The sequence below is a fragment of the Physeter macrocephalus genome, chromosome 21 (assembly GCF_002837175.3).
Source record: "Physeter macrocephalus isolate SW-GA chromosome 21, ASM283717v5, whole genome shotgun sequence".
Classification (NCBI taxonomy): domain Eukaryota; kingdom Metazoa; phylum Chordata; class Mammalia; order Artiodactyla; family Physeteridae; genus Physeter; species Physeter macrocephalus.
In genome coordinates this window covers 105,985,306-106,010,735 of record NC_041234.1, presented here as the reverse complement: position 1 = coordinate 106,010,735, position 25,430 = coordinate 105,985,306, and the positions used below count along the sequence as shown (strand labels likewise).

At 39.9% G+C, this 25,430-nt stretch overlaps 1 protein-coding gene and 2 non-coding genes across 17 annotated transcripts; all 3 read left to right on the top strand.

Moving 5' to 3' along the window:
* On the top strand, positions 1–23,774 carry PABIR2 (PABIR family member 2). 15 transcript variants are annotated; one of them, XR_008616372.1, is made up of 12 exons: positions 1–107; positions 2,268–2,346; positions 7,105–7,161; positions 7,465–7,508; positions 7,593–7,647; positions 7,919–8,020; positions 8,331–8,416; positions 9,422–9,486; positions 11,187–11,212; positions 11,961–12,057; positions 20,930–21,070; positions 21,896–21,984. XR_008616372.1 is itself a non-coding variant. In XM_028482564.2 (11 exons), exons 1-11 carry the CDS (start codon positions 10–12, stop codon positions 21,016–21,018), a joined length of 795 nt encoding a protein of 264 aa, XP_028338365.1. In that variant the 5' UTR covers positions 1–9; the 3' UTR covers positions 21,019–23,774. The 15 variants fall into 15 exon arrangements, 14 of the variants coding, with proteins under 14 accessions (XP_028338365.1, XP_028338364.1, XP_028338366.1 ...); XM_028482564.2 differs by having other exon boundaries at positions 9,425–9,486; positions 20,930–23,774; XM_028482563.2 differs by having other exon boundaries at positions 20,930–23,773.
* Positions 11,683–11,823, top strand: LOC112066159 (small nucleolar RNA U109). Its single transcript, XR_002892451.1, has one exon. It is a non-coding gene; the product is annotated as a small nucleolar RNA U109 (small nucleolar RNA).
* LOC112066160 (small nucleolar RNA U109) lies at positions 15,360–15,494 on the top strand. Its single transcript, XR_002892452.1, has one exon. It is a non-coding gene; the product is annotated as a small nucleolar RNA U109 (small nucleolar RNA).
* Positions 23,775–25,430: the final 1,656 nt, after the last annotated feature.

The window sequence follows — 25,430 nt, the reverse complement described above, 5'->3', positions numbered from 1 at the left end:
GTCTCCGACATGGCTCAGGAGAAAATGGAGCTGGACTTTGAGTCTGACACATCTGATGGGGTCACCCTGAGGAGATCCAACAGCGCTCCCCTGATCCATGGGCTCAGGTGAGCACGGTTGGGGAGGATGGAGTGCAGGGTTCAGGGGCTCCTCGACCCCCTGCAAGCAGTCTTCCTTCCCTCAAGTGAGAGTTGGAGCTCATTTGGGTCCTCCATGCTGAGGGGGTGGGGACTTGTTTGCTTGACAGTAACTTGGGTCCCAAGGTGGAGTGAAAGTTTGACCCCAAACTCTGGGCAGTGTGGGGAAAATGGGGCCCTCTCTACCTGGGGCTCTGTTGGCCCACTGTAAAAGAAACTACAAGAAGCTTCTGGCTCTTCTAACAAGTTGCTTGCCCTGCCTAATTTACACCACTGAATGTCAGACTGAAGCCCCTGGAACTAGGATTGCAACTTGACACCTGCGTCTAAGAGTTGCTATTTCTAAGCTTAGTTTAGGAACCCTGGCATTAACACAAGTTTACTTCAGTAAATCGCAGTTTATCTAATAACTTGTAATTAAATGGCGTATTCATGTCCTGTTAAGTGATTGGAATTTGTCATAATGTTTTCAGGTCCTAAAACTGCCTGAAACGCATTCTGGTCAATAAAAAAAGAAGGGTGGCATGTCAGTGAAAGCACAGGTTTTCGAAAATAATCGAAATAATTGACCCTTGAATTTTAGTGTAAGGTCTTGTGTTTTCATGTGAATTAAGTCACCAGAGGGTCTATTTTAAGGTAGACTCTTGTGATAGTGAAGGTTAGCTTGGCAGACGTCTTGAGCCTATTACATTTCACTTTTGTGAGTGGGCAGTTCATCTTAGAGCCAATTCGTGAGACCCTGTAGAAATGGAATAACTCCAAAAAAAGGGGATGGGAGTAGAATTAGCCAAAAACACTAATCAGGCACAGTGAAGGCAAAGGAAGAGGTAATCCTTATCTGTCAAACTGATTATAATGTCTTTATTTGGGGGAAAAAACAGATTCACCTTTTTTTTTAATATTTCAAAACTGAGGGAATGGTGGAGTGACTCTTTGCTTTTCTAACGCTGTCCTCAACTCTACATGTATTTTTGACACTATAGGAATAAACTGGTCTTTTCTGGTTGTCTTTTTGAATCTCATAAGCCAGCAATTGCTGGGGACTGGGGTGATCCTGTTGACCTGCATTTAGACTGCTGTAGAAATAACATGCTGGGCTTTTTCTGAATCATGATTTAAGTAATTACTTGAAAGGTAGCATGATGCGACAGAGGAAGGAGTGAGGCGACCAGGCCTAGTCCCAATTTTCTCCCTAACTGGCTGTGATCAGGAATGAGTCACTTAGCCTTGTCGAGTCTCTGTTTTCTCATTTAAAATTTCAGAGAGCTGGATTAGGTGATCTCCACGGTCCCTTGAAGCCCAATCCAGTTCAGCCCTGAAAATCCCTCTTGACCTCTTGTCCTGGGCATGGCACTCTGCTAGGGACTGCAGGCATGACCAAAACACCTCTACCAAGGGGTTTAAACCACATGCACACTTTCCTTTAATAAAAAAGTCGGTGTCTCAAGAAGCATCTGATTTCCCATTGTGCTCCCACCCAATGCAAAGGAGGGAATGATTGCATTAGGTTCGTGGAATGAAGAGAGGCTTTGTGGAGGGCCTGGCATCTTCGATGGGTGTTGAAGGAGAGGAAGGGTTTGGACAGATGGTGGTGGGAGGGAAGGCATTTGAGGCAGAAGGGGCAACATGAGCAAGACTCCAGGTGTGCTGATGTAGTTGGACAGCAGGGTTCCAAAGTAGAACACATGTTTAGGGTAATAGTGGGAGATGTGCTGATAGGGCTCCCACTGGGGATCAGGGCTCCCCAGCCCTTCTCACGTCATGGCACATGTAGAAAGCAGTAACATTTGCGGGTAGGTCCTCTGGGGTAAACAGATGAGGCTGCCAGTGTCTGGTGGTAACCGGTCTGGGGGCGTGAGTTCTGACCAGAAGGAGCTGGAGACAACCAGTCTGGAGCTCCGCCCCATACCTCTCCTAGCTGTCCCCCAGCCCGGAGGAGATCAGTATCAGCCAACCTGTAATCCACAGCGCAGCACCGGGGAAGCTCTGAAGAGGCTGGTGAGGAGTTGATTCATTGTCTCAAACGAGGAGCCATTGTCGATTTCAGTGTTAACCAGAGAGCTGGCGTTAATACAGTCGAAGGATATCTTATAAGAGAAGACATTAATCATTTTATTTTTTATTTTTCAGTGACCTTTCACAGGTTTTTCAACCTTACACGTTTAGAGCTCGGAGGAATAGTACAACCATCATGAGCCGTCACAGCTTGGTAAGTATAGGAGTAAGTGTCATTAGTAGTTGGGATCGGGGGAAACATTTTCAAACGTAGTTCTTTCTTGAGATGATGTGCTATGCACCATTGCTTACAAAAGAAACAGATGATTTTACCTGTCCTGTTTACTGCTCGTGCTGTGGCTATTTTCAGCTTTTGGTGCAAAAAGGAAATCTGGGGCTTCCCTGGTGGCGCAGTGGTTGAGAGTCCGCCTGCCGATGCAGGGGACACGGATTCGTGCCCCGGTCCGGGAGGATCCCACGTGCCGCGGAGCGGCTGGGCCCGTGAGCCGTGGCCGCTGGGCCTGCGCGTCCGGAGCCTGTGCTCCTCAACGGGAGGGGCCACAGCAGTGAGAGGCCCGCGTACCGCAAAAAAAAAAAAAAGGAAATCTGGTTAGAATTTTTTCTTGGCTGTGGGACTTGGTATTTTTAAACATTGTTCCTTGTTTTTTTTGTCACTACTTGCATCATGGTCGTGAGGTAAGTCAGGATTAACTTCTAATTATAACTGAGAACAGTGGTCTTTATTTGTCCTAGGATGCAAAAATCATGTATATGGTAGCAGAGTGTTTATTTTTGTTGGACAGTGCTAGCTATTCAAAGTAAAGTCTATTTGAAAATGCTTGGATTTGTATTCCAGTAGAGGTGCTGATGGTGACTGGTCTATATAGCCAGAGCCATCAGGGAACACCTTTTTAGTTGGTTGTGTTGGGAGAAATTATGATGAGGTTTTTACATAGTAGCCCTTCACATGTGGAGCCCACTTATCCGGTAATTGCAGTGCCCTGGAAGATATGAGATGTAAGCAAATAGACCTCTAAATGGCTGAACCAGATTTCCATAGACTGTGCACAAAGGTTCATCAGTTTATTTATAGGAGGGGCTCTCTGACCTCTGAATCATCTAAAATTTCTGCACAATTTTAATAAGCTTCCAACCCAGTAGTGTGTGAGAAGCAGCAAATCAGAAGAGGTACATTTGGGTTAAAGGTTTATTAGCAGCAAGGGAGGAGAGGGGAAAACTGAAAAGCGGACAGAGGTTCTTACAAAATCAGCCCGCGGCTTGGTCTTAGGGCTGAGAGCCTGTTAATAGACCCTGAGGGTGTCACTGGCATTGAACTGTAAAATAATTGATATTCTCGGGGCTTCCCTGGTGGCGCAGTGGTTGCGCGTCCGCCTGCCGATGCAGGGGAACCGGGTTCGCGCCCCGGTCTGGGAGGATCCCGCGTGCCGCGGAGCGGCTGGGCTTGCGCATCCGGAGCCTGTGCTCCGCAACGGGAGAGACCACAGCAGAGGGAGGCCCGCATGCCACACACACACACAAAAAAAATAATAATAATAATTGATGTTCTACAGATACCTGGGTCATTAACCTTTCCTTAATTTATAGTAATACCTACACTCATATGGTATTTTACATGTTACAAAGTACTTTCACACATTTAATTCTCATAGCAACCCCTGTGAAGTAGGCAGGGCAAAAGATGTTTTTCCCAATTAAAAGAGGCAACAGCTAAGACTCAGCCGATCTAAGTAACTTGCTCCGAATCACACAATTAGTCAGTGGCAGAGCTGGGATTAGAATAGAGATCTCCCAGTGCCGTTCTGTTTGGTCAAATCTGTTTAAGAAATGGGGGTGGGGAATATAACATTTTTAAGAAAGATTTCCAGCTGAAGAGGCTACAGATACTTCAAGGGGGAAATGGTAGCTGTAGCTCTCTGGAGATTTCGTTTACTGCCCCTTCTTCCCTGAGGATACTAGAACATAGAACTACTCGTTTTTGCTGTACGTGTGAAAGATGTTTCTATATGTTCTACACCCGTGTTCTGATCTCAATAGCATAGCAAAGAAGGGAAAATGATTTTGCCCCTCTGAACTTCACTTGGCTCTTTTCTAAGATGTGAATATTCTTATCAACTCTGGTGGGGTGCATCTCTCACTAATAGCTTTCCTTCTGGCTCTACTAAAATGCATGCAGACTGAAATGGAAGGGGCTGGTGGGGGCGGGGCGAGGCTGAAGAAAGAGACATGCAGAACTAGGACCTTCATTATTTAACTGGTTACATAGAAAGGCAGGGAGAAGAGGACTCAGAGTGTCTGAAGTTTTGTTTCTTGGTGACCAGGGGAAAAGTGTTGCTTTTATTCTGGGTAGAGAATTAAGAGGAATTGGTCGTTTGAAGGGAAAGCAGATGCATTGTTTCCAGGCATGTTGGGTTCAAGGTGCCAGTGGCCCCATGCTGTTCTCCAAAGCAGTATTCAGAAATCTTCTCAGAAACGACAATCGTCCTGCCTCACCCCCTTTCACTTTCAGCAGATGACCCTTCTCACTTCTCAGAGAAGGCAGACACCTCTCTTCCATAACCGGCAGCTTTCTTCTCCTGGAAGTGTCTTTACATTCACATGGGGTGCTTTCTGCTAATGGTTGGGAATTTGTCGGACTCCCCTGTTCCTTTGCTTAGTCTGTCGTCTCTGCTCTATCTTGTGTCCTCAGTCTCTTCCTTGCTGGCTCTTTCCCTCCCATCTTCTTCTCCCGACTCACACATCTCATATCTGGAAGACAAGCTTCTCTTTTTTTCATACGTCTGCCTTTCGCTTTTTCCCTTCCCCCTTCCCCTCTCCGAGCTTTTTCAAAGTTTAGTCCACACTCAACTGCCTCTGATTCCTTGCCAGCAATTCAGCCAGTTTATAATCTCACTACATCTACCACAGCTCCATTTAAAAACCATGCTGCTAAAGCCCCAGTGTCAGGGGCCTCTGTTCTGGTGCCATTTAAGCCCTTTGCTCTAACTTCACACCATTCACTGGCGCCTCCTTGAGGCTCTTGGCTTTTTGCTCAGCCCATCCATTGCTCTTGTTGCTGGTACTAGACACAGCTCTGCTGTTCTCTGTCCCTCTTGCGGGTCTTCTCTCCAGTTCTGTCTCAAATCGACGAGTTGTGTGTGATATAGATGTACCATCTAAGCTTGTGACTTTCTCCACAGTCAGCTTCTGGCAATCCATACTTTGGCTTTCCTGATAATTTCGTTGCCTTTGGGGTTTCTTTTGTTCCCTGACTGACATGTTCATGCTCTCTGCCACAGTATCCTGATGGAGTCTTTCCTGCCTTATTTACTAGCCTAGTAGCTTAGCATTTTTCAAATGACCTTATCAGGAGTTCACCAGCAAACATGTATTACTTTCATAATGGAAAAAAATACTTTTGGAAAGGAATTTACTGGTAAAGTTTTTCTCGTTTCAAAGCCTAGGAGAGGAAGAAGTAAAAGAAAAGGGTGGGAAATGAAGGGATCTCTTTTGAAGTAAAATCTGATTTTAGTGGATAACTTTAAAAAAATTTCACCAGAATTAGCTTTTGCCTAAAAACCTTAGAGCAGTTTATCACCATTTTATACTGCTCACTACATGAGTATTTTTTTTTAAAGTTTGAATAGGATAGGGTCTCTTGTAGCAGGATAATTGTCATATTTGGTTTTATAGTATTACAAATTCATGTGCATTTCATCATGGAATAAATAGTAGTTGTTTATATTATGGCTATAGACTCTCCCCCCGCCAGCCACTCAGTAAGATGTTGATATAAATTGTACCTTACATTTCATGATCAGATTATGATGATTTTGAAGGAACATAATTTGGCCCCCAAATCATTTCATCTTTGTGTTATTAAAAAATGACCTAAGGGAAAGCAACAGTTATCTTAAAAATGCACCTTGCCTTTGGGCTTCCCTGGTGGCGCAGTGGTTGCGAGTCCGCCTGCCGATGCAGGGGACGCGGGTTCGTGCCCCGGTCTGGGAGGATCCCATATGCCGCGGAGCGGCTGGGCCCGTGAGCCATGGCCGCTGAGCCTGCGCGTCCGGAGCCTGTGCTCCGCAACGGGAGAGGCCACAACAGTGAGAGGTCCGCGTACCTCAAAAAGAAAAAAAAATGCACCTTGCCTCTGTGTTGATTTTTTTTCTGAACTAGTAAGCTTTGTGGTGATAGCATTAGTGATTGAATTTTAGAATTGACTTAGATCATGCAAGTAAAATCTCCTTATTTCAGTTTTAAAGTGTTTTCGATGAACATTAATCATAGACTATATTATATTGGGCTTATTTGCTCGTCTTCCTCCGTCAGTGCATTCGTAATAAAAATGAATAGAATCAGTGTTTTTGCTTTCCCTTCGTATAGAGTTCTTTATTTTAGATAAGTGGGGTAATGGCTAGTTCTAAGACCCGGGGTCTTTTTTTACATAAACGTGCACGGCTCTGCATTCATTTTGGGAAAAATGTTAAAGTCAGTGCCTGTCTAGGGACAGATGGTGCTTTGAGGTTGGACACCCTGGTGTACTTTCTAAAGACTGAATGTACTCGTGGGTCATTTCAAATAGGATAAAATGTTGAAACATTAGTTGCTGAATGGCTCTCAGTTTACTTACCTTTGCCTGCTTAGGAGAGGAAGACTAAAGCATTGTTTTCCAACCAGGAAATGCACACAATTACTTGCTTCTTGGTTTTTGCCAGAGATGAAGGTTTTCAAGGGGTAAAATTATAATCAGTCATAATTCTTGTAACCAAATTTCTTTGTCAATTACATTGTGATAAAAAAAAAAAAACCTGAATGTACTGCCTCTCTAGTGCATTAATGTTCAGTGATTTAAAGAGCTCGATTTCTAAGAGGAGTATGAAAAGTTATCTAGGAAGAGGTTGTACGCTGGCACTGACAGCAGGCCGCTGCTTTGTGATTCAGAAAATAGTAAATGTTTACTTTTTCTTTCCAGTTGCTGTCATCCTCACCTAATCGGATTCCTAGCAGCAGACTGCATCAAATCAAACGGGTAAATTTTACTTTCTGGCTCAGATCTGTAATTTTCTGCATTTTACATTTTGATTTTATTTTCATTTTGCAGATTTAGATATTAAAAATGAGTCAGGCTGCCACTCTGGTTAGTTGTGGACAGGTTCAAATTCTTCTGAGTGGGCAGATAAAATATAGATGTGGCACAGGTGACAGTCTTAAAATGTCAATCCCGCTGTACTGTGATGATGTCAAATGAGGCAGAAAAGTCCTTTTCGTTCTCTTTGAAATAGAGAACTGTGTGCATAAATTTTATGTTTTCAGCACATGTTTGCCTTTGCAGGAGGAAGGCATGGATATGATGAACAGAGAAACTGCACACGAAAGGTTAGTGCTTCACAAGAACAGGGTGTGGCCAAAGGTATGTCTTGTTTACAAGCACTAATGGCCATTCATTTTTGTCTGTTTTAGAGAAGTGCAAACTGCAATGCAGATAAGCCAATCATGGGATGAGAGCTTGAGCCTGGTAAAGTTTTCACATATCTGCTTGTTTTTTATCTTCTAGAACCCGCCAGATTGTTCATTGGCTTCATTCGTTTTTTTTCATTTACCTCTGGCCCTCCTGTTTCCACATTTGAATTCAGTGTTTTTGATCTCTGCTTTCCCACCAGAATATGAGATTGCAACTTTTTAGAGTCTATACATTTCTACTCTAAAAATGTAGGCCTATTTGTGTAGTAAAGAACTGTGACGTGTTGAGTTGTGAATTATGAGGAAATAACACTTTCTATTTACAGAGTGATAGTGATTTTGACAAGCCAGAGAAATTATATTCTCCCAAAAGGATTGACTTCACTCCGGTTTCTCCAGCACCATCACCCACCAGAGGATTTGGAAAGGTAGGTTCATTGACAAGATATTAACTCTCTTTCACACACTGAGCTGTTTACTCTCTAAAATACACACACACACACACACACAAATCACCTTAATTTTGATGAATTCAATGACTGGAAGGAAAATTAATAAAAGTCTATAGTAGTAATTTGAAAAAAATCTATCCATCTGTCTATCTATCTATGTATTCTCTCATAAACATGTATGAGAGACAGACAGGTAAGCAATTCTAAGGATGCTGTTGTTGTCATTTTGATAAGAACCTTTTGAAAACTGGAGCACTGGAAGTATTTTAATATGTTTTTTTCCTAGCAGTGTTTTTCACCATCCTTACAAATGTTTGTGAGCAGCAGCGGGCTGCCACCAAGTCCCGTTCCTAGTCCAAGGCGCTTTTCCAGGTAAGTAAACCTTTTTGTGTGTGTGTGTGTGGTACGCGGGCCTCCCACTGCGGTGGCCCCCCCCGTTGCGGAGCACAGGCTCCGGACGCGCAGGCTCGGCGGCCGTGGCTCACGGGCCCAGCCGCTCCGCGGCACGTGGGATCTTCCCGGACCGGGGCACGAACCCGTGTCCCCTGCATTAGCAGGTGGACTCTCAACCACTGTGCCACCAGGGAAGCCCTTAAACCTGCTTTTTAAATGTGGTTGAAATGCTGTTCATTAAATTTGTCTCTTTGGTGAACTTTTTCCCCAACATTTTATTATGGAAATTTTCAAACGGCAAAACTGAAAGAATTTCATAGTGAACATCCATATACCTACCACCTATGTATTCTCCCATTAACATTTTACCATATCTTTTTTAGACTTATGCCAGTTTATGTTCAGAGGGGACACACACACTTGAAAATATATTCTTTATAAGGATAAGGAAAAAAATTTTTTTTAATTGTAGACCAGTCAAAATCCCAAACAACTTATTAATAAGGTTTATCTTTTTTTTTAACTGTTGTGGATATTTTGTCTTAGAAAACAAGTTTTTTTTAACATCTTTATTGGAGTATAATTGCTTTACAATGGTGTGTTAGTTTCTGCTTTACAACAACACAGACCTACTAGAGCATGGACTTGAGGATATGGGGGGCAGCCGCATGGCACAGGGGGATCAGCTCGGTGCTTTGTGACCACCTAGAGGGGTGGGATAGGGAGGGTGGGAGGGAGGGAGATGCAAGAGGGAAGAGATATGGGAACATATGTATATGTATAACTGATTCACTTTGTTGTAAAGCAGAAAACGAGTTTTTAAAATAGCTTAAAATGCCATGTTATTCCAGATTGTCATATGCCAGGTCAGATCATGTACTCAACCTACAGCACAGACGTTGTCCATTTCTCCCTATGTATCTGTCAATTTTATTGATTTGCCAAAAGTACTTTAATGTCATCCTGTTTGTTTATTCTTTAAAGCAGGAGAAGCCAGAGTCCAGTCAAATGCATTAGGCCCAGTGTTCTTGGTCCTCTTAAAAGAAAAGGTATGTGTCATCCCCCTTCTGCTATTAAACATAGTCCAGCTTGAATTACAAATTAGCATTTCTGTCTGAAATTAGTTCAAGGCATAACTCCTTTCTTCTAAAGAAATAGTGACATATTCTTTCCAATGTATGCTTTACTGATTCTAAATTCTGGGAATTATTTATTTGATACTGTCTATATTTTTTTATACTTCATAACTGAATCTTATTCAGCTATTCATAATATCAATATATATTCCAGAAATTTTGCCTCTTAGTGATCTGAATATAAAAGAGATGTAAGTTGATACATTGCAGAAATATGTGGTAATGTCATAGCAAATAAGTCCATACACATGCTGTGTGCTCAAATATAAGTCACCACCAAATGATGCCTCCCATTTGAGTCTCTATAGGGTTTTTGATATAATAGGGTGCTCTCTTTTTGTGTGTGTGTGGTTTATAAGAAATACACTTTATTATTTTTCTTTTTTTAATTAATGTTTTTATTGAAATAGAGTTGATTTACAGTGCTGTGCCAATCTCTGCTGTACAGCAAAGTGACTCAGTTATACACAGACAGACATTCTTTTTTATATTCTTTTCCATTATGATTTATCCCAGGATATTGAATATAGTTCCCTGTGCTCTACAGTAGGACCTTGTTGTTTATCCGTTCTATGTGTAGTAGTTTGCATCTACTAACCCCAAACTCCCAAGGGGTGCTCTCTTAATTACCTTATTTTAAACCACAAAGCACTAAACGAAAATGATCTCGCTCGGTGCTAGTTTTAGATGCTTATAGAGGGCACCCAATGGAGTCTATTAAAAAAAAGGCAAAGACATTTAACACGGGTTTAGTCATTATTCCTGGGGATATGACCACATGATTACAAGTGTTGCATGTCATTTTAAATGAGAGTTTTAATGATCATTTTAAAAAAGCAATTCAGTAAGTGGTTTTTTTTTGTGCAGATCACCTCTGGAGCTAGTAAACAAATCAACTCTTCTAATGTTAGGTAAACGGATACTTGCAGCTTCGGCGAAGACTTTCCAGTGGTATAGCATCATACACAGATTCAAAAAGTGCTATATTTCAGACAACTTAAAATTAAAGATGGTGTGCTCTGGGCAATAGATGCTGATACAGTGGCAATATTTGTATTTAGTGAATAAATTTTATTTTATGAACTAATAGTCTTTTTCCTTAATGCTGCAAGGAATTATTTACAATCCGAAGAACCTTCTCAGGAGCTATTATGTGAAAATAAAACTTGGAAATTAAAGCTAGTATAGTTATTAGTATTAATTTTTAAATATGTTGTAGGAAGTGGATGGAATGTAATATGGTTGTTCAGTTTCAGAGCTATTCCAAAATATACCAGCAGATGGAGGGATTCCTTGCTAAAAAGGGCTAAAGTCTTTTGCTAATGAGGTGTTGAAAGCCCGGCAGCAGCTTTGAAAAGCCGCATATTAAAGCATGGAAAAAAGCAAATGAAAACATAACCTTTCTTGAATTTCAGTAATTTTCAGAATAGCTCCAGAGGAAAGATAATATGAATTAATTAATAATATGGGGAAAAATGAATGTTGCATTTGTTCTTCCTTGATCTTTTTCCATCATAAGAATCTTGTAGAGGTTTAAGTTCATGGTTGCTAATCTCTTAATGGAGTGTAGATAGGCCCATGAATTAAATTGTCTTTAACGTTCAATTTTAAAGCTCAGATAAAGAGCTTCGAAACCAAGGTATGTGCATGTTTTAAATCCTAGCTTATTTGGAAAGGGGCTTTTCTGTCTAATTTAGGGTTGTTAGTCTTTGCACTCCCAGTGGCAAAATGTTAAGCATTATTTCTCCTGATGCAAAGTTTTTCTATTCCCGGTTCTGAGAAAATCTGTGGGATTGAAGTAGCCAGTACAGCATCAATTTTGTGAATTAATGAATAATTGCTTTCAATTACAGATGTGCTTTCAAACTTACATCTTCTAATCTTCATTTTCACTAAGTAGCCTGAAGCAACCTTTGATTTATATGCTCTTTATCAGACTGCATGCTTTTGAATCCATTTGACTTCAACTCAGGAAATGTTCTGATATTAAAATATATAAAATCAAGAGTCTTTACTAATCATCTAGCATAGATTATTATTCCCCGTGAGCTTCAGCTTTTGGGGGGGATACTTTATTTCTGCTGTGGTTATTAGTCTTGATTCATTTTGCCGAATGCAATCAGTGTTCTACTCTTCTATTAAAGAACCTGACTATATGGGCAGCATGCTACATACAATAAATGAGAAGGTATTTTTAGGGCTGCTGACTTTTTAGTTGAGTTTATGTGGCAGTATATTTCTTCTACATTAAAAGCACATGGAAAAATAGCTTTCAAGTAACAGTTTGAAGTGTTCTGATCTTTGGTTAAACAGAGATCACCCCATTTTAGCAGCAAGCCTGTATCTGTAAAATCGCTTTATGGTAGCATCATCTCTTTCTGTTTTAGGTGAAATGGAGACCGAAAGCCAGCCCAAGAGGCTCTTCCAAGGCACTACCACTATGCTGTCTCCGGAGGCTGCACAATTGTCTGATCTCAGTTCATGGTAAAAAATGAAATAAAATCCAGAGGATACTAGGGAATGATGTATTTGAAAAGAACCACAGCAAAAGTATATTGGGATCATTTAAAACATATTCAACTTTTTATCCGTGCTCCCTAGAGGTGAAATCTCCATGGAGATATAGACAGTGTGAGAAACCAGATCGTTTGAAAGTCACCAGGACTTCCTTTGGAAGTGCGTGTATCTTTTTGGCACCTTCACCTTCATGCCTAGCTCCTGTTAGGTCAGCCTCTCAATAGGTGCTAATGGTGTGGGAGAGTGTCAACAGCTGGATGGCATGAGAAGGAGCTTCTGGGTTGCCCTGGGTAATATGCCTTGATTGTAGCTGCTCTGCCTGCATTTTGTACTATATCCTTTTAACTTAGCAGAGAACACCAGCATTCTCTTAAGCATGGCATTTTCTAAATAGCACTATCTGTTGTTATAAAATCTTTTTGAAAATTTTGGCGTGTTCCGTCACACTAGTAACTAAGGTTTCGTTTAAATAGTAACACTTGCAGATTCCTGTGGTCTGTTCACATAACTTTTTTTTAGTCTTTTAGTCTTACTCATCCGAGTTTAGATGTCTAACTTAAGGCCCTTTCATGTTTTTGTGCGAAAGTTAACTTCTTTTCCTGTACCCAAATTTGAGTACTTGGATGCCAACGTACGTATTGGAAGGAAGAGAAAGGGATAATAGCAGTGGCCAGGTGATGTTTTGAAATCTTGCAGTACGTTTCAGTCAGCTTACTGAGCACCCATGTTCTGGATGCAATTGTGTAGTGCCTTGCGGAACTTTTTGTTCCCTGAATTTTATGGCTAAGGTTCTTTTTTTTTTTTTTTTAAGAACCCCAGAGGGCGTTCACTTTAAAATAAAAAAGATGGTGCTCTCTAAATGGAAGAATCCTGTTAGCCACTTATAAGTTATACAGACTGACGAGTCCTTCTTTCCAAATCACTTATTCATTGTTTTTCCAAGGTAACCTCTACTTCTAGTTGACCCAAGAAGACACAGATTATTCTAGCTCATTAGACTCGTTGATCAGTACCATTCTAACCTTGGAACAGATGCCTTTTAGATAGTTCTGGCTATTTTCAGCCCCACACTCTCTCTTCTCTCTCATCCCTGTCTGTCCTTGGTAGCTCAGTGTGCTAAATTTGGTACAGAATGCCTTTCCAGGTATGTAGATGATTGCAAAGAGAAAACTTCTAAAGCTTGTCAAGAGGACTAGTGGGTGAAACTCTATACTGAGTGGAAACTGCATATCACTTTTATGGTAAAGTGTGTTTTAATATAGGCACATGACATTATAAATAGATTTCCTTACACAGTTACTAACCAAGTAACCAAGTTCATGTTAAAAGATACGAAAGCATTCGCCAAGCTAAAAACATACAGGGTGAGGTGATTTTTTTGAAAAAATATTGCTGTAGGCTGACTGTGCTTGACGCTGTGAAACAGGTTCACATTAATAAGTAAGGAAGGACAGAGAATATATGGCATTTACCAAGGGTCCTCTCCCCTTGTTCAGACGTTTATTCCTCTGAGCAGCACAGCCTGAGCTGTCTGTGATGTGGCTGTTGTGAGGCTTCTATTTTTTTTTTTTTTTTTTTTGGCCGTGCCTTTTGAAAAAATATTGCTGTAGGCTGACTGTGCTTGACGCTGTGAAACAGGTTCACATTAATAAGTAAGGAAGGACAGAGAATATATGGCATTTACCAAGGGTCCTCTCCCCTTGTTCAGACGTTTATTCCTCTGAGCAGCACAGCCTGAGCTGTCTGTGATGTGGCTGTTGTGAGGCTTCTATTTTTTTTTTTTTTTTTTTTTTGGCCGTGCCACATGGCTTGCAGAATCTCAGTTCCCTGACCAGGGGTTGAACCCAGGCCACGGCAGTGAAAGCCCAGAATTCTAACCACTGGGCCACCAGGGAACTCCCATGAGGCTTCTATTTCTCTTGCCGCCACCTCCATTCTCTGTAGACGTGTGACTGGCTGTGGGCGCCCTGGGGACATCAGCATTGGGGATGAAGGGCACTTCTGATCTGTAAACACAAAAACTGTCGCCTCGCACTGGAGAGATTTGCTTTATTCGCGGCTGCTCACAGAGTGCTAACAAGCCAACATATGGCTCAAGTAATATATTAAAAAGAAACTTACTACTCAAAATTCACAAAACTCAGTGTCAGAGCTAGTTAGGTGGTTAAACTTTCAAACGATGTTTTTAGTAAGTTTGCAGCATCTGGACTTCTGAGGCTGTTAAAGCTGACAATCGCACTAAGACTTCTGGAACACCTTGTGTACTAAGGTTGCTGACGTTTATGTCTTACGATTAACAGAATTTAAATGTGAGTTATTCATGATATGTAAAATTGGATTCTGCTTTTGCAGAAACTTTTTTTCCTATCTCTTGAAAGCAGCTTCACTGATCAGACATCCATATTCTTAGAAATGGGGACAGAGACAGGAGCTACCTGTTGCCAAGGATAACAATCTACTCGATAACTAAGGAAACCATTTTTATACATTTTAGGGAGAGAAAAGGTATCAGATCATCAGTAGGTATTATCTCATCATTTCAATCATTATAGTTTGTTCCCTGCCCCACTCCATAAAGAAGAGATGGGTTTTAAAACTTGAAAGTTTATATACTAGATAATGATCTTTAAAAGCTTGCATCTTTGAAGTATAAATTATCAATAAATGTGAAGTTTGAGTATTGACCCATATGGAGTTTGTGTCCGGTGTGCCAACTGCTATGCAGAGGAATAGTAGGCCTCCTTTTCATAAACCTATTTCTTTTTTTTTTTAGTGATTGAATCTTTTTTAAAAAAATTTGTTTTATTTATTTATTTATTTATTTTTGGCTTTGTTGGGTCTTCATTGCTGTGCGCTGGCTTTCTCCAGTTGTGGTGAGCGGGGGCTACTCTTCATTGCGGTGCACGGGCTTCTCATCGCGGCGACCTCTCTCGTTGCGGAGCACGGGCTCTAGGCGCACGGGCTCTAGAGCACAGGCCCAGTCGTTGTGGCACACGGGCTTAGTTGCTCCACGGCTTGTGGGATCCTCCTGGACCAGGGCTCGAACCCGTGTCCCCTGCGTTGGCAGGTGGATTCCTAACCACTGTGCCACCAGGGAAGCCCTATAAACCTATTTTTTACTAAAAATTCTTCAATCTTTGCCAACCAAATCTGGGGCACTTTGTTAACCACAAGGTAGGAATTATGTCATTCTGCATTTAGTCCTTATGAACATCAAGAGTTTGACCATAGCTCGGAAGTACACCTTTACATGGGGCTTTGATTCTTTTTTTCATGCTGGGAACTCTTGTTCTGCCCCTCATTCTTTTGGGAATAAGACTATCTGTGGCATATAAAATAAAGGCGTTTTCAGGGCTGCTAGCCACGTAGTGAAGATTAAGTGATAGTCTATTTCTCCTACAGAAAAGGAAAAAGTCTGCCATGAAATTTCCTGCCCAGTGCCTCAGTGTTAACAGGACTGCTGACTTAACCTTTATGGTTTTATTTTAACATTTTTCACTAGATTTATCTTAGTGATTTTTAACATTATTTTTAATGTATGTGTCACGGCAAGAAAATTTTATCATGTTACATGTACAAAGAATAAGGTAATCCTTATTTATTATGACAGAAATGTTCACATATACTTGAAGATGTTTATGTGAGCAGCTTATTAGACTTCTGTGCTGATACTTTTTTTCTGGTGATTAAAGAGTAGTATTTTTAATTAAAATTTTTTCTTCCAGTTTTATTGAGTATAATTGGCATACAACACTGTATAAGTTCAAGGTGTGCAGCATAGTGACGTGACTTACGTACGTCATGGAATGACGGCCACAATAAGTTTAGTGAACGTCCATCGTCTCATATAGATACCAAATTAAAGAAATAGAAAAAGAATTTTTTCCTTGTGATGAGACCTCTTAGGATTTGACTTTCTTAACAACTTTCATTTATAACATATAGCCATGTTCATTATCTTCATCATGTTGTACGTTACATCCCTATGTGCTGATACTTTAAAACTCCTATCCCCAAAGTGACAGTGGAACTGATCATATTTAACTATGTGATCTTAAAAACCTAGAGGTTATACAGCAAGATAATGCTGGGTCTTCGTAAGGTAAGATAGTAGAGAGTAGAGAACAAACCCTATGGACCAGTTTAACCCATACCAAGGGGTAGGGGGATGCCCTGTAGTCTTACCTTATACTAAAATCTGTGCTGGGGCTGATAGGGCTGCGGCTGATTTCTAGCGCATTTACCTGCCTGCCATTTATCTGATAGAACCCAGTTTACTGACTGGACAAGGCACAAGAGTGGCTCCACCAGATGGGTGATAGCATGAGTCACACTGGACAACCTAATTTTGTTGTTACTTTATCACTGAATGTTTTAATGATTCCCTTATACTTTCTCCCTTAGTTTTTTTAGACAGAGGGCACTACTGTAGCTGTCATAAGTATTTTTGGTGGTGTGGTTCACACACTGCCTCAATGGGTGTGGTCAGTGGCTGAAATGAATTAGTTTACTTTTGTTTCACATACTCCTGTGTCCAATTTGAGTTGTCTAGGTCCTTTGCTTTCCTGCCGTTGTTTGGCTTTGGGCCACTAGTCTAAGGCTCATTAGCACCTCCATCAGAGCTTAAACTAGGAAAGAAAAAAAGAGAGAAACTTAAATTGGACCACGCTTTGTTGCTTTTAGAAGCCCTGGTAGAAGGTTTAATAGCAGACACAGTGAAAATCACTTTTGTACAGTGATCTCTCTGGAATTACAAAATCACGTTGAGTCTTGCTTGTGGATATATTAACAGTGGGTAATTTGTGACCTGGAGCCACTGCTTCCAGGACCAAGTATAGTAGTGCCAGATTAATTAGAACAGAAACTAGATTTTAGTTTAGTGAAAATACCTGGTTAAAGGTTTACCAGGCTCTGAATTTAAATTGCACTGGAGACTAAATGCAAGTATGCTATTTTTCTGTCAATGAAACACAATTATATACGTTTAAAGTTAATAATTGAGAAGAAAGTCTTGAAAAAATATATTCTTGAAAAAAATATATGAAATGAAATGTTCAGACTCATTTTTTTTCTTGGTAACTTCCCCATTAGCTTATTTCTTTAAGGTAGTCAACAGCATTAGAAGACAGATTTCACGGCGAGTCACGTTTTATGTTTTTGAATGAATACAGGATTCACCTAAGCAAGCAGGTTTTATGGCAAATGGAGTCTTTTAACCCAGGGCTCACCATAAGTCTGGTTGGAATAAGAAAGTATTTATATTCAGATTATCTGCTTGGTAGCCAAATTTTAATCTAAGCCTCTTTCTTCCTGCCAAGTAGCAGAGAGCGTGTCCTTCGGCTTCCCAGCCAATATGTGCTTTAGGAAAGTAAATTCGTTTTAGTATTAGTCTAGGCAAAATGCTGCAGGAGGAAAATCACATATGTTCCAAAGGCAAATATAAAGGTCTTTTGATTTTCCAGCGTCTTAGATTATCTGTGCAACTTTCTTTCAGTACTTTGAATAATTCATATTTTAGACCCATTTTGCCATTTGGTTGAAAAAAATACCAGAGCCAGCTAAATTTTTCCAAACTTCTTACTTAAAAGTGGTATTATTAATGATGCATTTGACAGCAGAAAGTATAGAGTAGGAGGACTGTGGAATATACTGTTTCCATTTTTATTGGGTTGGCCAAAATGTTCCTTCGGTTTTTAAGTAAAACTAATAGACACATTTTTCATTTTCACCAAGAACATTATTGAGCAACGTATTCACTGTTTTGTTCCACTGCCTTCTGCCATTTTTCAGGCAACTTCATAATTTCATTTACCCAAAACTTTTTATCTTTTTGTGCAAAGCACTGTTCCAGGTGCCTTTTACAGTCTTCCAGGAAATTGAAATTTTTTCCATTAAGAGAATTTTGTAACGACCGAAATCAATGGAATTCCGAAGGTGCAATGTCTGGTGAATACGGCGGATGAATCAGAACTTCCCAGCCAAGCTGTAACAGTTTTTACCTGGTCGTCAGAGAAACATGCGGTCTTGCGTTATCCTGATGGAAGATTATGCGTTTTCTGTTGACTAATTCTGGATGCTTTTCGTTGAGTGCTGCTTTCAGTTGGTCTACTTGGGAGCAGTACTTGTTGGAATTAATCGTTTGGTTTTCCAGAAGGAGCTCATAATAGAGGACTCCCTTCCAATCCCACCATATACAGAACATCACCTTCTTTGGATGGAGACCGGCCTTTGGTGTGGTTGGTGGTGGTTCCTTTCGCTTGCCCCACGATCTCTTCCGTTCCACATTATTGTACAGTGCCCACTTTTCATTGCCCGACACAATTTGTTTTAAAAACAGAACGTTTAAGTAGAGAATCGCATGCGGAAATACTGGTTTTTTGGTTTTTTTTTTTTTTTCCACTTAACTTACATGGAACCCAAACATCAAAGTGATGAATGTAACCAAGCTGGTGCAAATGATTTTCAACCCTTGATTTGGATATTTTGAGCACGTCGGCTATCTCCCGCGTGGTATAACATTAATTGTTCTCAATTAATGTCTCAATTTGATCTCTATCAACGTCAACTGGTCTACCCGACTGTGGAGCATCGGCCAGTGAGAAATCTGCAGCAGAAAACTTTGCAAACCACTTTTGACACGTTTGATCAGTCACAGCACCTTCTCTATACACTGCACAAATCTTTTTTTGTGTTTCAGTTGTGTTTTTAACCTTTCTTGACATAATAAAGCCTAATATGCCGAAAATGTTGCTATTTTCTTCCATCTTCAATATTAAAATGGCTACACAAAAATTCACCAATTTTGATATTTTTTAAATGCACGCTGATACGACAGCTGTCACAACACAGTCTAACAAAATTGTTTCAAATGAAGTTAAAGATGACTAAGCGCTACTAGAGCCAGCTAATGGAAAAAACCGAACGAACCTTTTGGCCAACCCGATATTTTTACTTTTCCAAAGCCTATTTGTATTCTGTTTCCATCTGAAAACAGTCCACAGGCAAAAGAAAGAAATGACATTTTGAAGAAATACAAGAGTAGAGAAGCTGGGTTGGGGGAAGTTACATTTTATTAAGGGTGGTACAGAGCCCAGAAACTTCCAAATGTATCATAGGTTGCTTAACAGTGGAAATATATTAACTTGGAAATTCATAAAAACGATAATATTAAAGACATAATATTGAGTTTCAGGGCAGTTTAGACCAGGATGGGCTTTTGCAGAGGAGCTAGTGATCAAACTTAAACTAGAACCTATATTTGCTGATTCACAAGTCCTTCTCCAATTCTATGCTTTGTTTCCTTTTCAAAAATAAAAAAGTATGTCTGTGTAGATCCTAAAACTGCCTGACTCCCTCGCCAGCTTTCTCTCATCATGTTCTCCTTGCTCTCTGTGCTATAGCCATACTAGCCTGGTTTTGGCTCTTAGAAATACCCTTGCTGCTTCCTCAACTTTACCCAGTTAAGGCCTACTCGTCTTTCAGACAACTGCTCAAATATCACTTTGGGGGAGCCTTGTTCCTCCGTATTCCTCCAAATTAGATCAGCTCACCCATGTTATATACTCTCAGAGTCCCTTGTATCTTTACTGCTTTGAGCACAAATTATAATTATATATTTATTAGCATGATTATGTAACTGTCTGTCTTCTGTACTATACTGTAAATTAAATGAGGGCAGGGATCACGTCTGTCTTCTATACCATTGTATTTCTAATATCTGGCGTACATTCTGCACTTGGCAGGTACTCAGTAAATATTAGAAGAAATGAAATGACTGAATGAGTGAATTCGGGCCAGATACAGAGCACAGAGCTTACATGTTGTATTGATGGGTATCATAGCCAGGAAGGCAGCCTCATGTCACATTGTGAAGGCTGGCAATTGTGAATGCTAAAGTCTGTAGCCAGATTCATGAGGCAGGCTGGCTTGATTGTTGGGAGCCCTGGGAGCCTGGGCTGGATGGGTCAGGTATCCCCAGGCTGGGTTCTAGAGGCTCTTGATGACCAGATCACGAGTCTTAGTGGAAGGACAGGAGCAGAAGCCAGTTGTCAGGATTAAAGGGGCAAATGGGCTGTGAGGGTATTGGGTCTGTGGATATAGAGCATTCCTATTAGAAGCTTGACTGGAAGTTAACTGAAGGGATCAAAGAAACAAGTCCTTTAGAAATAGGAGGGAGACCTTTGAGTTTTGAAAGCAATAGGAAAGGAAATAGTCTAAGAAATTCATAAAATGAGAAGAACATAAAAGGCAAATAATGGAGGAAATTAGAAAAAATATGTGTATTTGAGTTGAAGGCCTCTTGGGAGTGGGGAAGTGATAAAATCTAGAGCAGTTGAAAGACTGTTCTGGAATGGAAGGACCATGAAGCAGTATACTTGCTAGAATACTTCTGACAGTCCAGGGCACCTCAACGAGTAACCACTCTTCTTACTCGAAGGCTGAAGGTAAGAAGAAAAGTATAAAAATTAAAAAAAAAAAATTTAAAGAAGAGAAATATAAGGGTAGAAATCGCTTGAGTGGAAGGCAGGGGAACTCCCTCACGGAAACCATGACATGTCAAGGGGAGCACTTACTGGTATGTTGGACCTTCTGGTGCCTCTAGGAGAGCACCCAAATGATACAGAACCTTGCGTGTCTTAACTTGGGATTTCTCTGACATTGTCCTCTCCCAGGTATCTGAATATAGTACATTCTCTAGTTTTGCTGTTGCTTTTATGCTTTTTATGATTTACCAATGCTGTACTGATCCGTGAGTTCTTGAAACCATGTCATTGCATGTTATGTTTGCCTTTACCCTGATAGATGCATCTGCTTATAATTCTTTTTGCTTTGTCCTCAGTTCAGATATTTTGGATGGCAGTAGTAGCAGCAGTGGCTTGTCCTCAGACTCACTGGCTAAAGGCAGCACAACCGCAGAGGCTCCAGTAGCATGCTCCAATTCATGCTCTCCGTTCATCTTGATGGATGATCTCTCACCCAAGTGACTTACCCATTTCTGATTCAGTGTTCTAACTGCTGTTTCCTGCAGAAAACATTCAGGGAGGAACACAGGGAACTTTGATCCGTAATGAGGATTAAAGTGTTACTGATCTAAACCATTTTGATGCCGTTCTTTTTTGGCACTTCTCTAAAGTTTGATTTTATGAGTGTAGTAACCTTACTTAGGTCTCTTTTTGCTGATCTCATTTTGAACTAGTAACGAAATCTCAAATACTCATTTTTGATTGCTTAGAGTACATATATATATATATATATATATATATATATATATATATATATTTTCTCAGTGCTTCAAAGAGCACCTATTTTAGAGTCTATACATTTAAGGAAAGCACTAATATGTATTTTCGACAATGGTTCTTTCTCCCAGCAGTGTCATGACAGCTAGAGTTGATCAGAAATTCTCTTGCTTGAGAGATTTTTGTTGTTGTTCTCTGTTGACTACGTAAGTCCCAAATCTCTTTATCTCACAATATTAGATGAGTTGCTTTTGATATAAATTTTTATTTTTCTGCATCAGCTTAAAGTACATTATTTTGTTTCCCTTTCCTGTTTGAGCCGCTTCCTTGCCATTTCTCACAAAGGGGAAAAAACATGTCGTTGCTTTCATTACTGTGCATATTGCTTCTTTGCTGTTGGAGTGTAGGATGCAAGGATTGATTTTAGTGCTGAGAATGTAAACGGACTTAAGAGGATGCTGGGATTAGTCACCGCAGCTTCTTATGACTTAGCTACCCCCAGTTGATATTGTTCTCCTCAAACCTGTTGCCCTAAGGAATATATAAAATATTGTTAATGTTTCTAGGTGGTGTTATCAAGGAGAAGAAATTCCTGCCTTGACCAGATGTGTGGAGCATCTACAAATGAATGAATAATGTTATTTACACACAAACCACTGTGTAGAAAAGTGTACACGGAGCTTGACAGCTTGTCTTGGGTGGTGTAATGAGGCCTGAGGGGCCTTGGGGTTCAGTGTCATGCTGTAAAGATGTATATCATAAGGTAGGATAGAAAAGGGGCTTTATGTGTCTGATTGCCACATACCGTTTTGATTGCTGCTTCTTTCTGATTACTTTTTCGTCATTGGAGTTGTTTGTTTTGTTGTGTGGTGAGTGGTGTTGTCGACTGTATTTCGGTTATTGTGTTGTCCCCCAGAATCAGAGTCCAGTTCTTATACATGCTGCCTTATAGGAAGTGCAGTTTAATATCTACGAGGAAGCTTTTAGGAACTGCCAAAGTCAATGTCATTGTGCATTCTGCTTTTAAGAAGCTGTTTGAGCTGTCAACAGTGTCCATGATAGTAAGTCTGTGGTACCATAAGTTATTTAACATTTAAAAGAGGAGAATCCCGATAGCGCTATTTAAAAAACCTGAGTGTAATCTATTGCTGTGTTATTTATTATTTAAAACTGCGTGCAAAATGTCTGTTGTGATAGATTTCTTTTAATGTGCAGACATTGTGGTTGGATTGTCTGTATTTAACATGCAAATTTGCCTGCTAGGACCACAATATTCCATTTTTAAATGAATGTAAGAAATGAAAACTACTGCATTTGTGTCTTTTGAAGGCAAAGGTCGTTGAATTTTAAAGGAAGATGATGTGCTTTGAGGGTACCCACAGACTAGTAATACTGTAGGGCTTGAAGGGAAACCTGTTCTCTCTGAATTATAAGAGAGCATCACTTAGCTTGCAGTAAGTAGTTCTGTTGTAGCATCAGCTGTGTTGTTTATTTTAAATTGTGATAACTGCCATAATGGCCATTAATGGCTTTATTTCTCATATTGGCTTTCACCTGTGCAAAGTCCATAATCCTTCAAACCTAACATGAATGTATATATTATGAAGATTGTTCTCTAGTATGTCATTTTAAAGGAAAATTACATCAGTGGTATGCAGTGTGTTCTGTTTGTGAAAGAACCATGTTAAAAGTCTCTGCCTATATAATACTGAGAGATGGTTTTCTCCTGTAGGGTATTTATCCACCAGCTCTCTACTGTCTTCTTTGCCTTAAAGGGACACTTTTGGCCATCATTTTTTGGCTCTAATTTAGGACTCTTAAGACATAACCTTTAGAATGTAACGATATTTAAATTTATTTTTGAAATTCAGCCGTGGGGTGGAATTGGTTCAGGAAAATGAAATTGTTCCTCTGTTATGAGAAGTAGGAGGCAAGGTAACTGACTTTAACTGTTTAAGCCAAGGTTCATTTTTATTGTTTAAAGTGACTAGAAAGTTAAGTTTGTGCAGGGGTTGTTTCGGATTACATGAAAGATAGAGATGCTAACCTTCAGATGAGCCTTGTTGACAGTACTCCTTTATTTTTATATATAAAGTCTAATATTTGAAAAGTGATCATTGTTACAAAGTAAAATTCTCTCTTCCTATTCTAATATTATATCATGTTTCAGGCTTCTATTTGAAAACAAGTATAAGAGATGATATGATAAGAAAATTTAATAGATGCTCTTTTTGCTTGACTGACATATAATCACTGTGTTTCATGATAACTGCTTTTGGAATAATAATAAGTTTTGTGAACTGCTGACCTTGTGTATACCTTAGAATGCAAATTTAATAAAGTGTGTACAAATGCATAAAATTCTGTAAAATTTTTAAGCCTATCCATATCCCAGTATTGCATTCTCTGTGTCTAATTGCAGTCAAGTTTTGAATAAAAGGATATTGGGAACACAAAAGAACTAATAGCTGTTTTGAAGTTTGGGTTGTTTCCCAAAACAAAGAGAAACCTCTCCACATAATCTGTCAAATTTTCAAGAGCATTTTGTAGAATTTGACAATTTAGAAGGTTCTTGCCAAGGCTACACATATTTCTTACTTGTTTTGGATTTATTGTATCTTGTGGTTTTTTTTTTTTTACATATTCATAAGACTCCAAATTGTTTTTGGAGCAAGATGGCGGGGGTGGGCAGACAGGCAAAAAATAAAAGCCTTTCATGCATGACTCAGGTTTTAAACACTCACTTTTCTGTTCAGTATTTAAAAAATACATGAACTGTTTTATTTCACACTTAGAGAAAAGTTGCAAGAATAGCCCAAAGAACTCCCATATATTTTTCACCCAGGTTCCTCAGTTGTTGATATTTAACCACATTAGTTTTACCATCCCTCCCACTCGCTTGTATGTATGTATGTGTCTGTGTATATTTGTATGCGTGTGTCACATTTTTTCTGAACCATCTGAGAATAAGATATAGACATGATACCCCATTACTCTTAAGTGCTTCAGTGTAAATTTCCTTAAGACAAGGACATTTCTACATGACCACATTGCACCTATCAAAATCAGAAAACTAACCTTGATACAAAACTATCCCACCTAGTGTACGGACCCCGTTCATATTTTGCCTGTGGGTCCCAGTAAGGCTCTTTTAGCAAGAGGGAAAAAAATTTTCTTCTGGCCCAGGATTCTATCCAGGATTATGTGTTAACACTTAGTCATTATGTGTCTTTAGTCTCCCTCAGTCTGGAAATCCCCCAGTCTTTCCTTGTCTTTTGTGATCCTCATAGTTTTGAGAAGTACTAGCCAGTTATTTTGAAAAATGTCCTTCAATTTAGGTTTGACTGATATTTCCTCGTTACTAAATTCAGGTTATGCATTTTGGGCAGAAATACCACAGAAGTGGTGTTGTGTTCTCAACATCTTATTGCAGGAGGCACATGGTACCACTTCGTCCTATTACTGGTGACCCTTGATCCTTTGGTTAAGGAGGTGTCTGCTGTGTTTCTCCACTGCATAGTTAGCGTTTTCCCTTTGAAATTGGTAAAATATTTTGTGTGGAAGTACTTTGAGACTATAAATATCCTGGTTTTTCATCAGACTTTCCCCCAGTAATTTTAGTATCTGTTGCTCTTTCTTGCCTGCTAGTGTTACGATGACTACCCAACGGTGACTCTCTAGTTCCCTTATTCCTTCTACACCTATTAATTGGCATTCTAGTATAAAGAAGAACTTTCCCTTCTCCACCATTTATTTGATCATGTGGACTCGTGGACTCCTATTTTAGTCAGTGGGTTTTAATTCATAACCATGACTTTTGTTTTGATATTCACATCTCAGATATGGACAGTGAGAGTCCCTCCAAGCTGGCTGCTGCGTCCTTTTGGCAAATCTGTCATTCTTTGAGCAGTGTTTTACTTTCTGGCATAAGATGTCCCAGATTCATACTTTCCTTGCCCCAGCCCTGCAATCAGCTGTTTCTCTAAGGAGCCTTGATTCCTTTTAATAGAGAATGGTATTTGGTACAATTACCAAAATATAGGCACTAGGTATAATCACTGCTACTTGAGCATTATGGTTTAAAGGCCCTCTCGGGACTTC

Excerpts from the sequence above, each read along its gene's own strand:
- PABIR2 (XM_028482560.2), top strand. The coding sequence starts at position 10 with ATGGCTCAGGAGAAAATGGAGCTGGACTTTGAGTCTGACACATCTGAT. Across the intron at positions 7,162-7,464 it reads GACTGCATCAAATCAAACGG|GAGGAAGGCATGGATATGAT; the intron begins GTAAATTTTACT and ends TTGCCTTTGCAG. Across the intron at positions 12,058-20,929 it reads TTGTCTGATCTCAGTTCATG|TTCAGATATTTTGGATGGCA; the intron begins GTAAAAAATGAA and ends CTTTGTCCTCAG.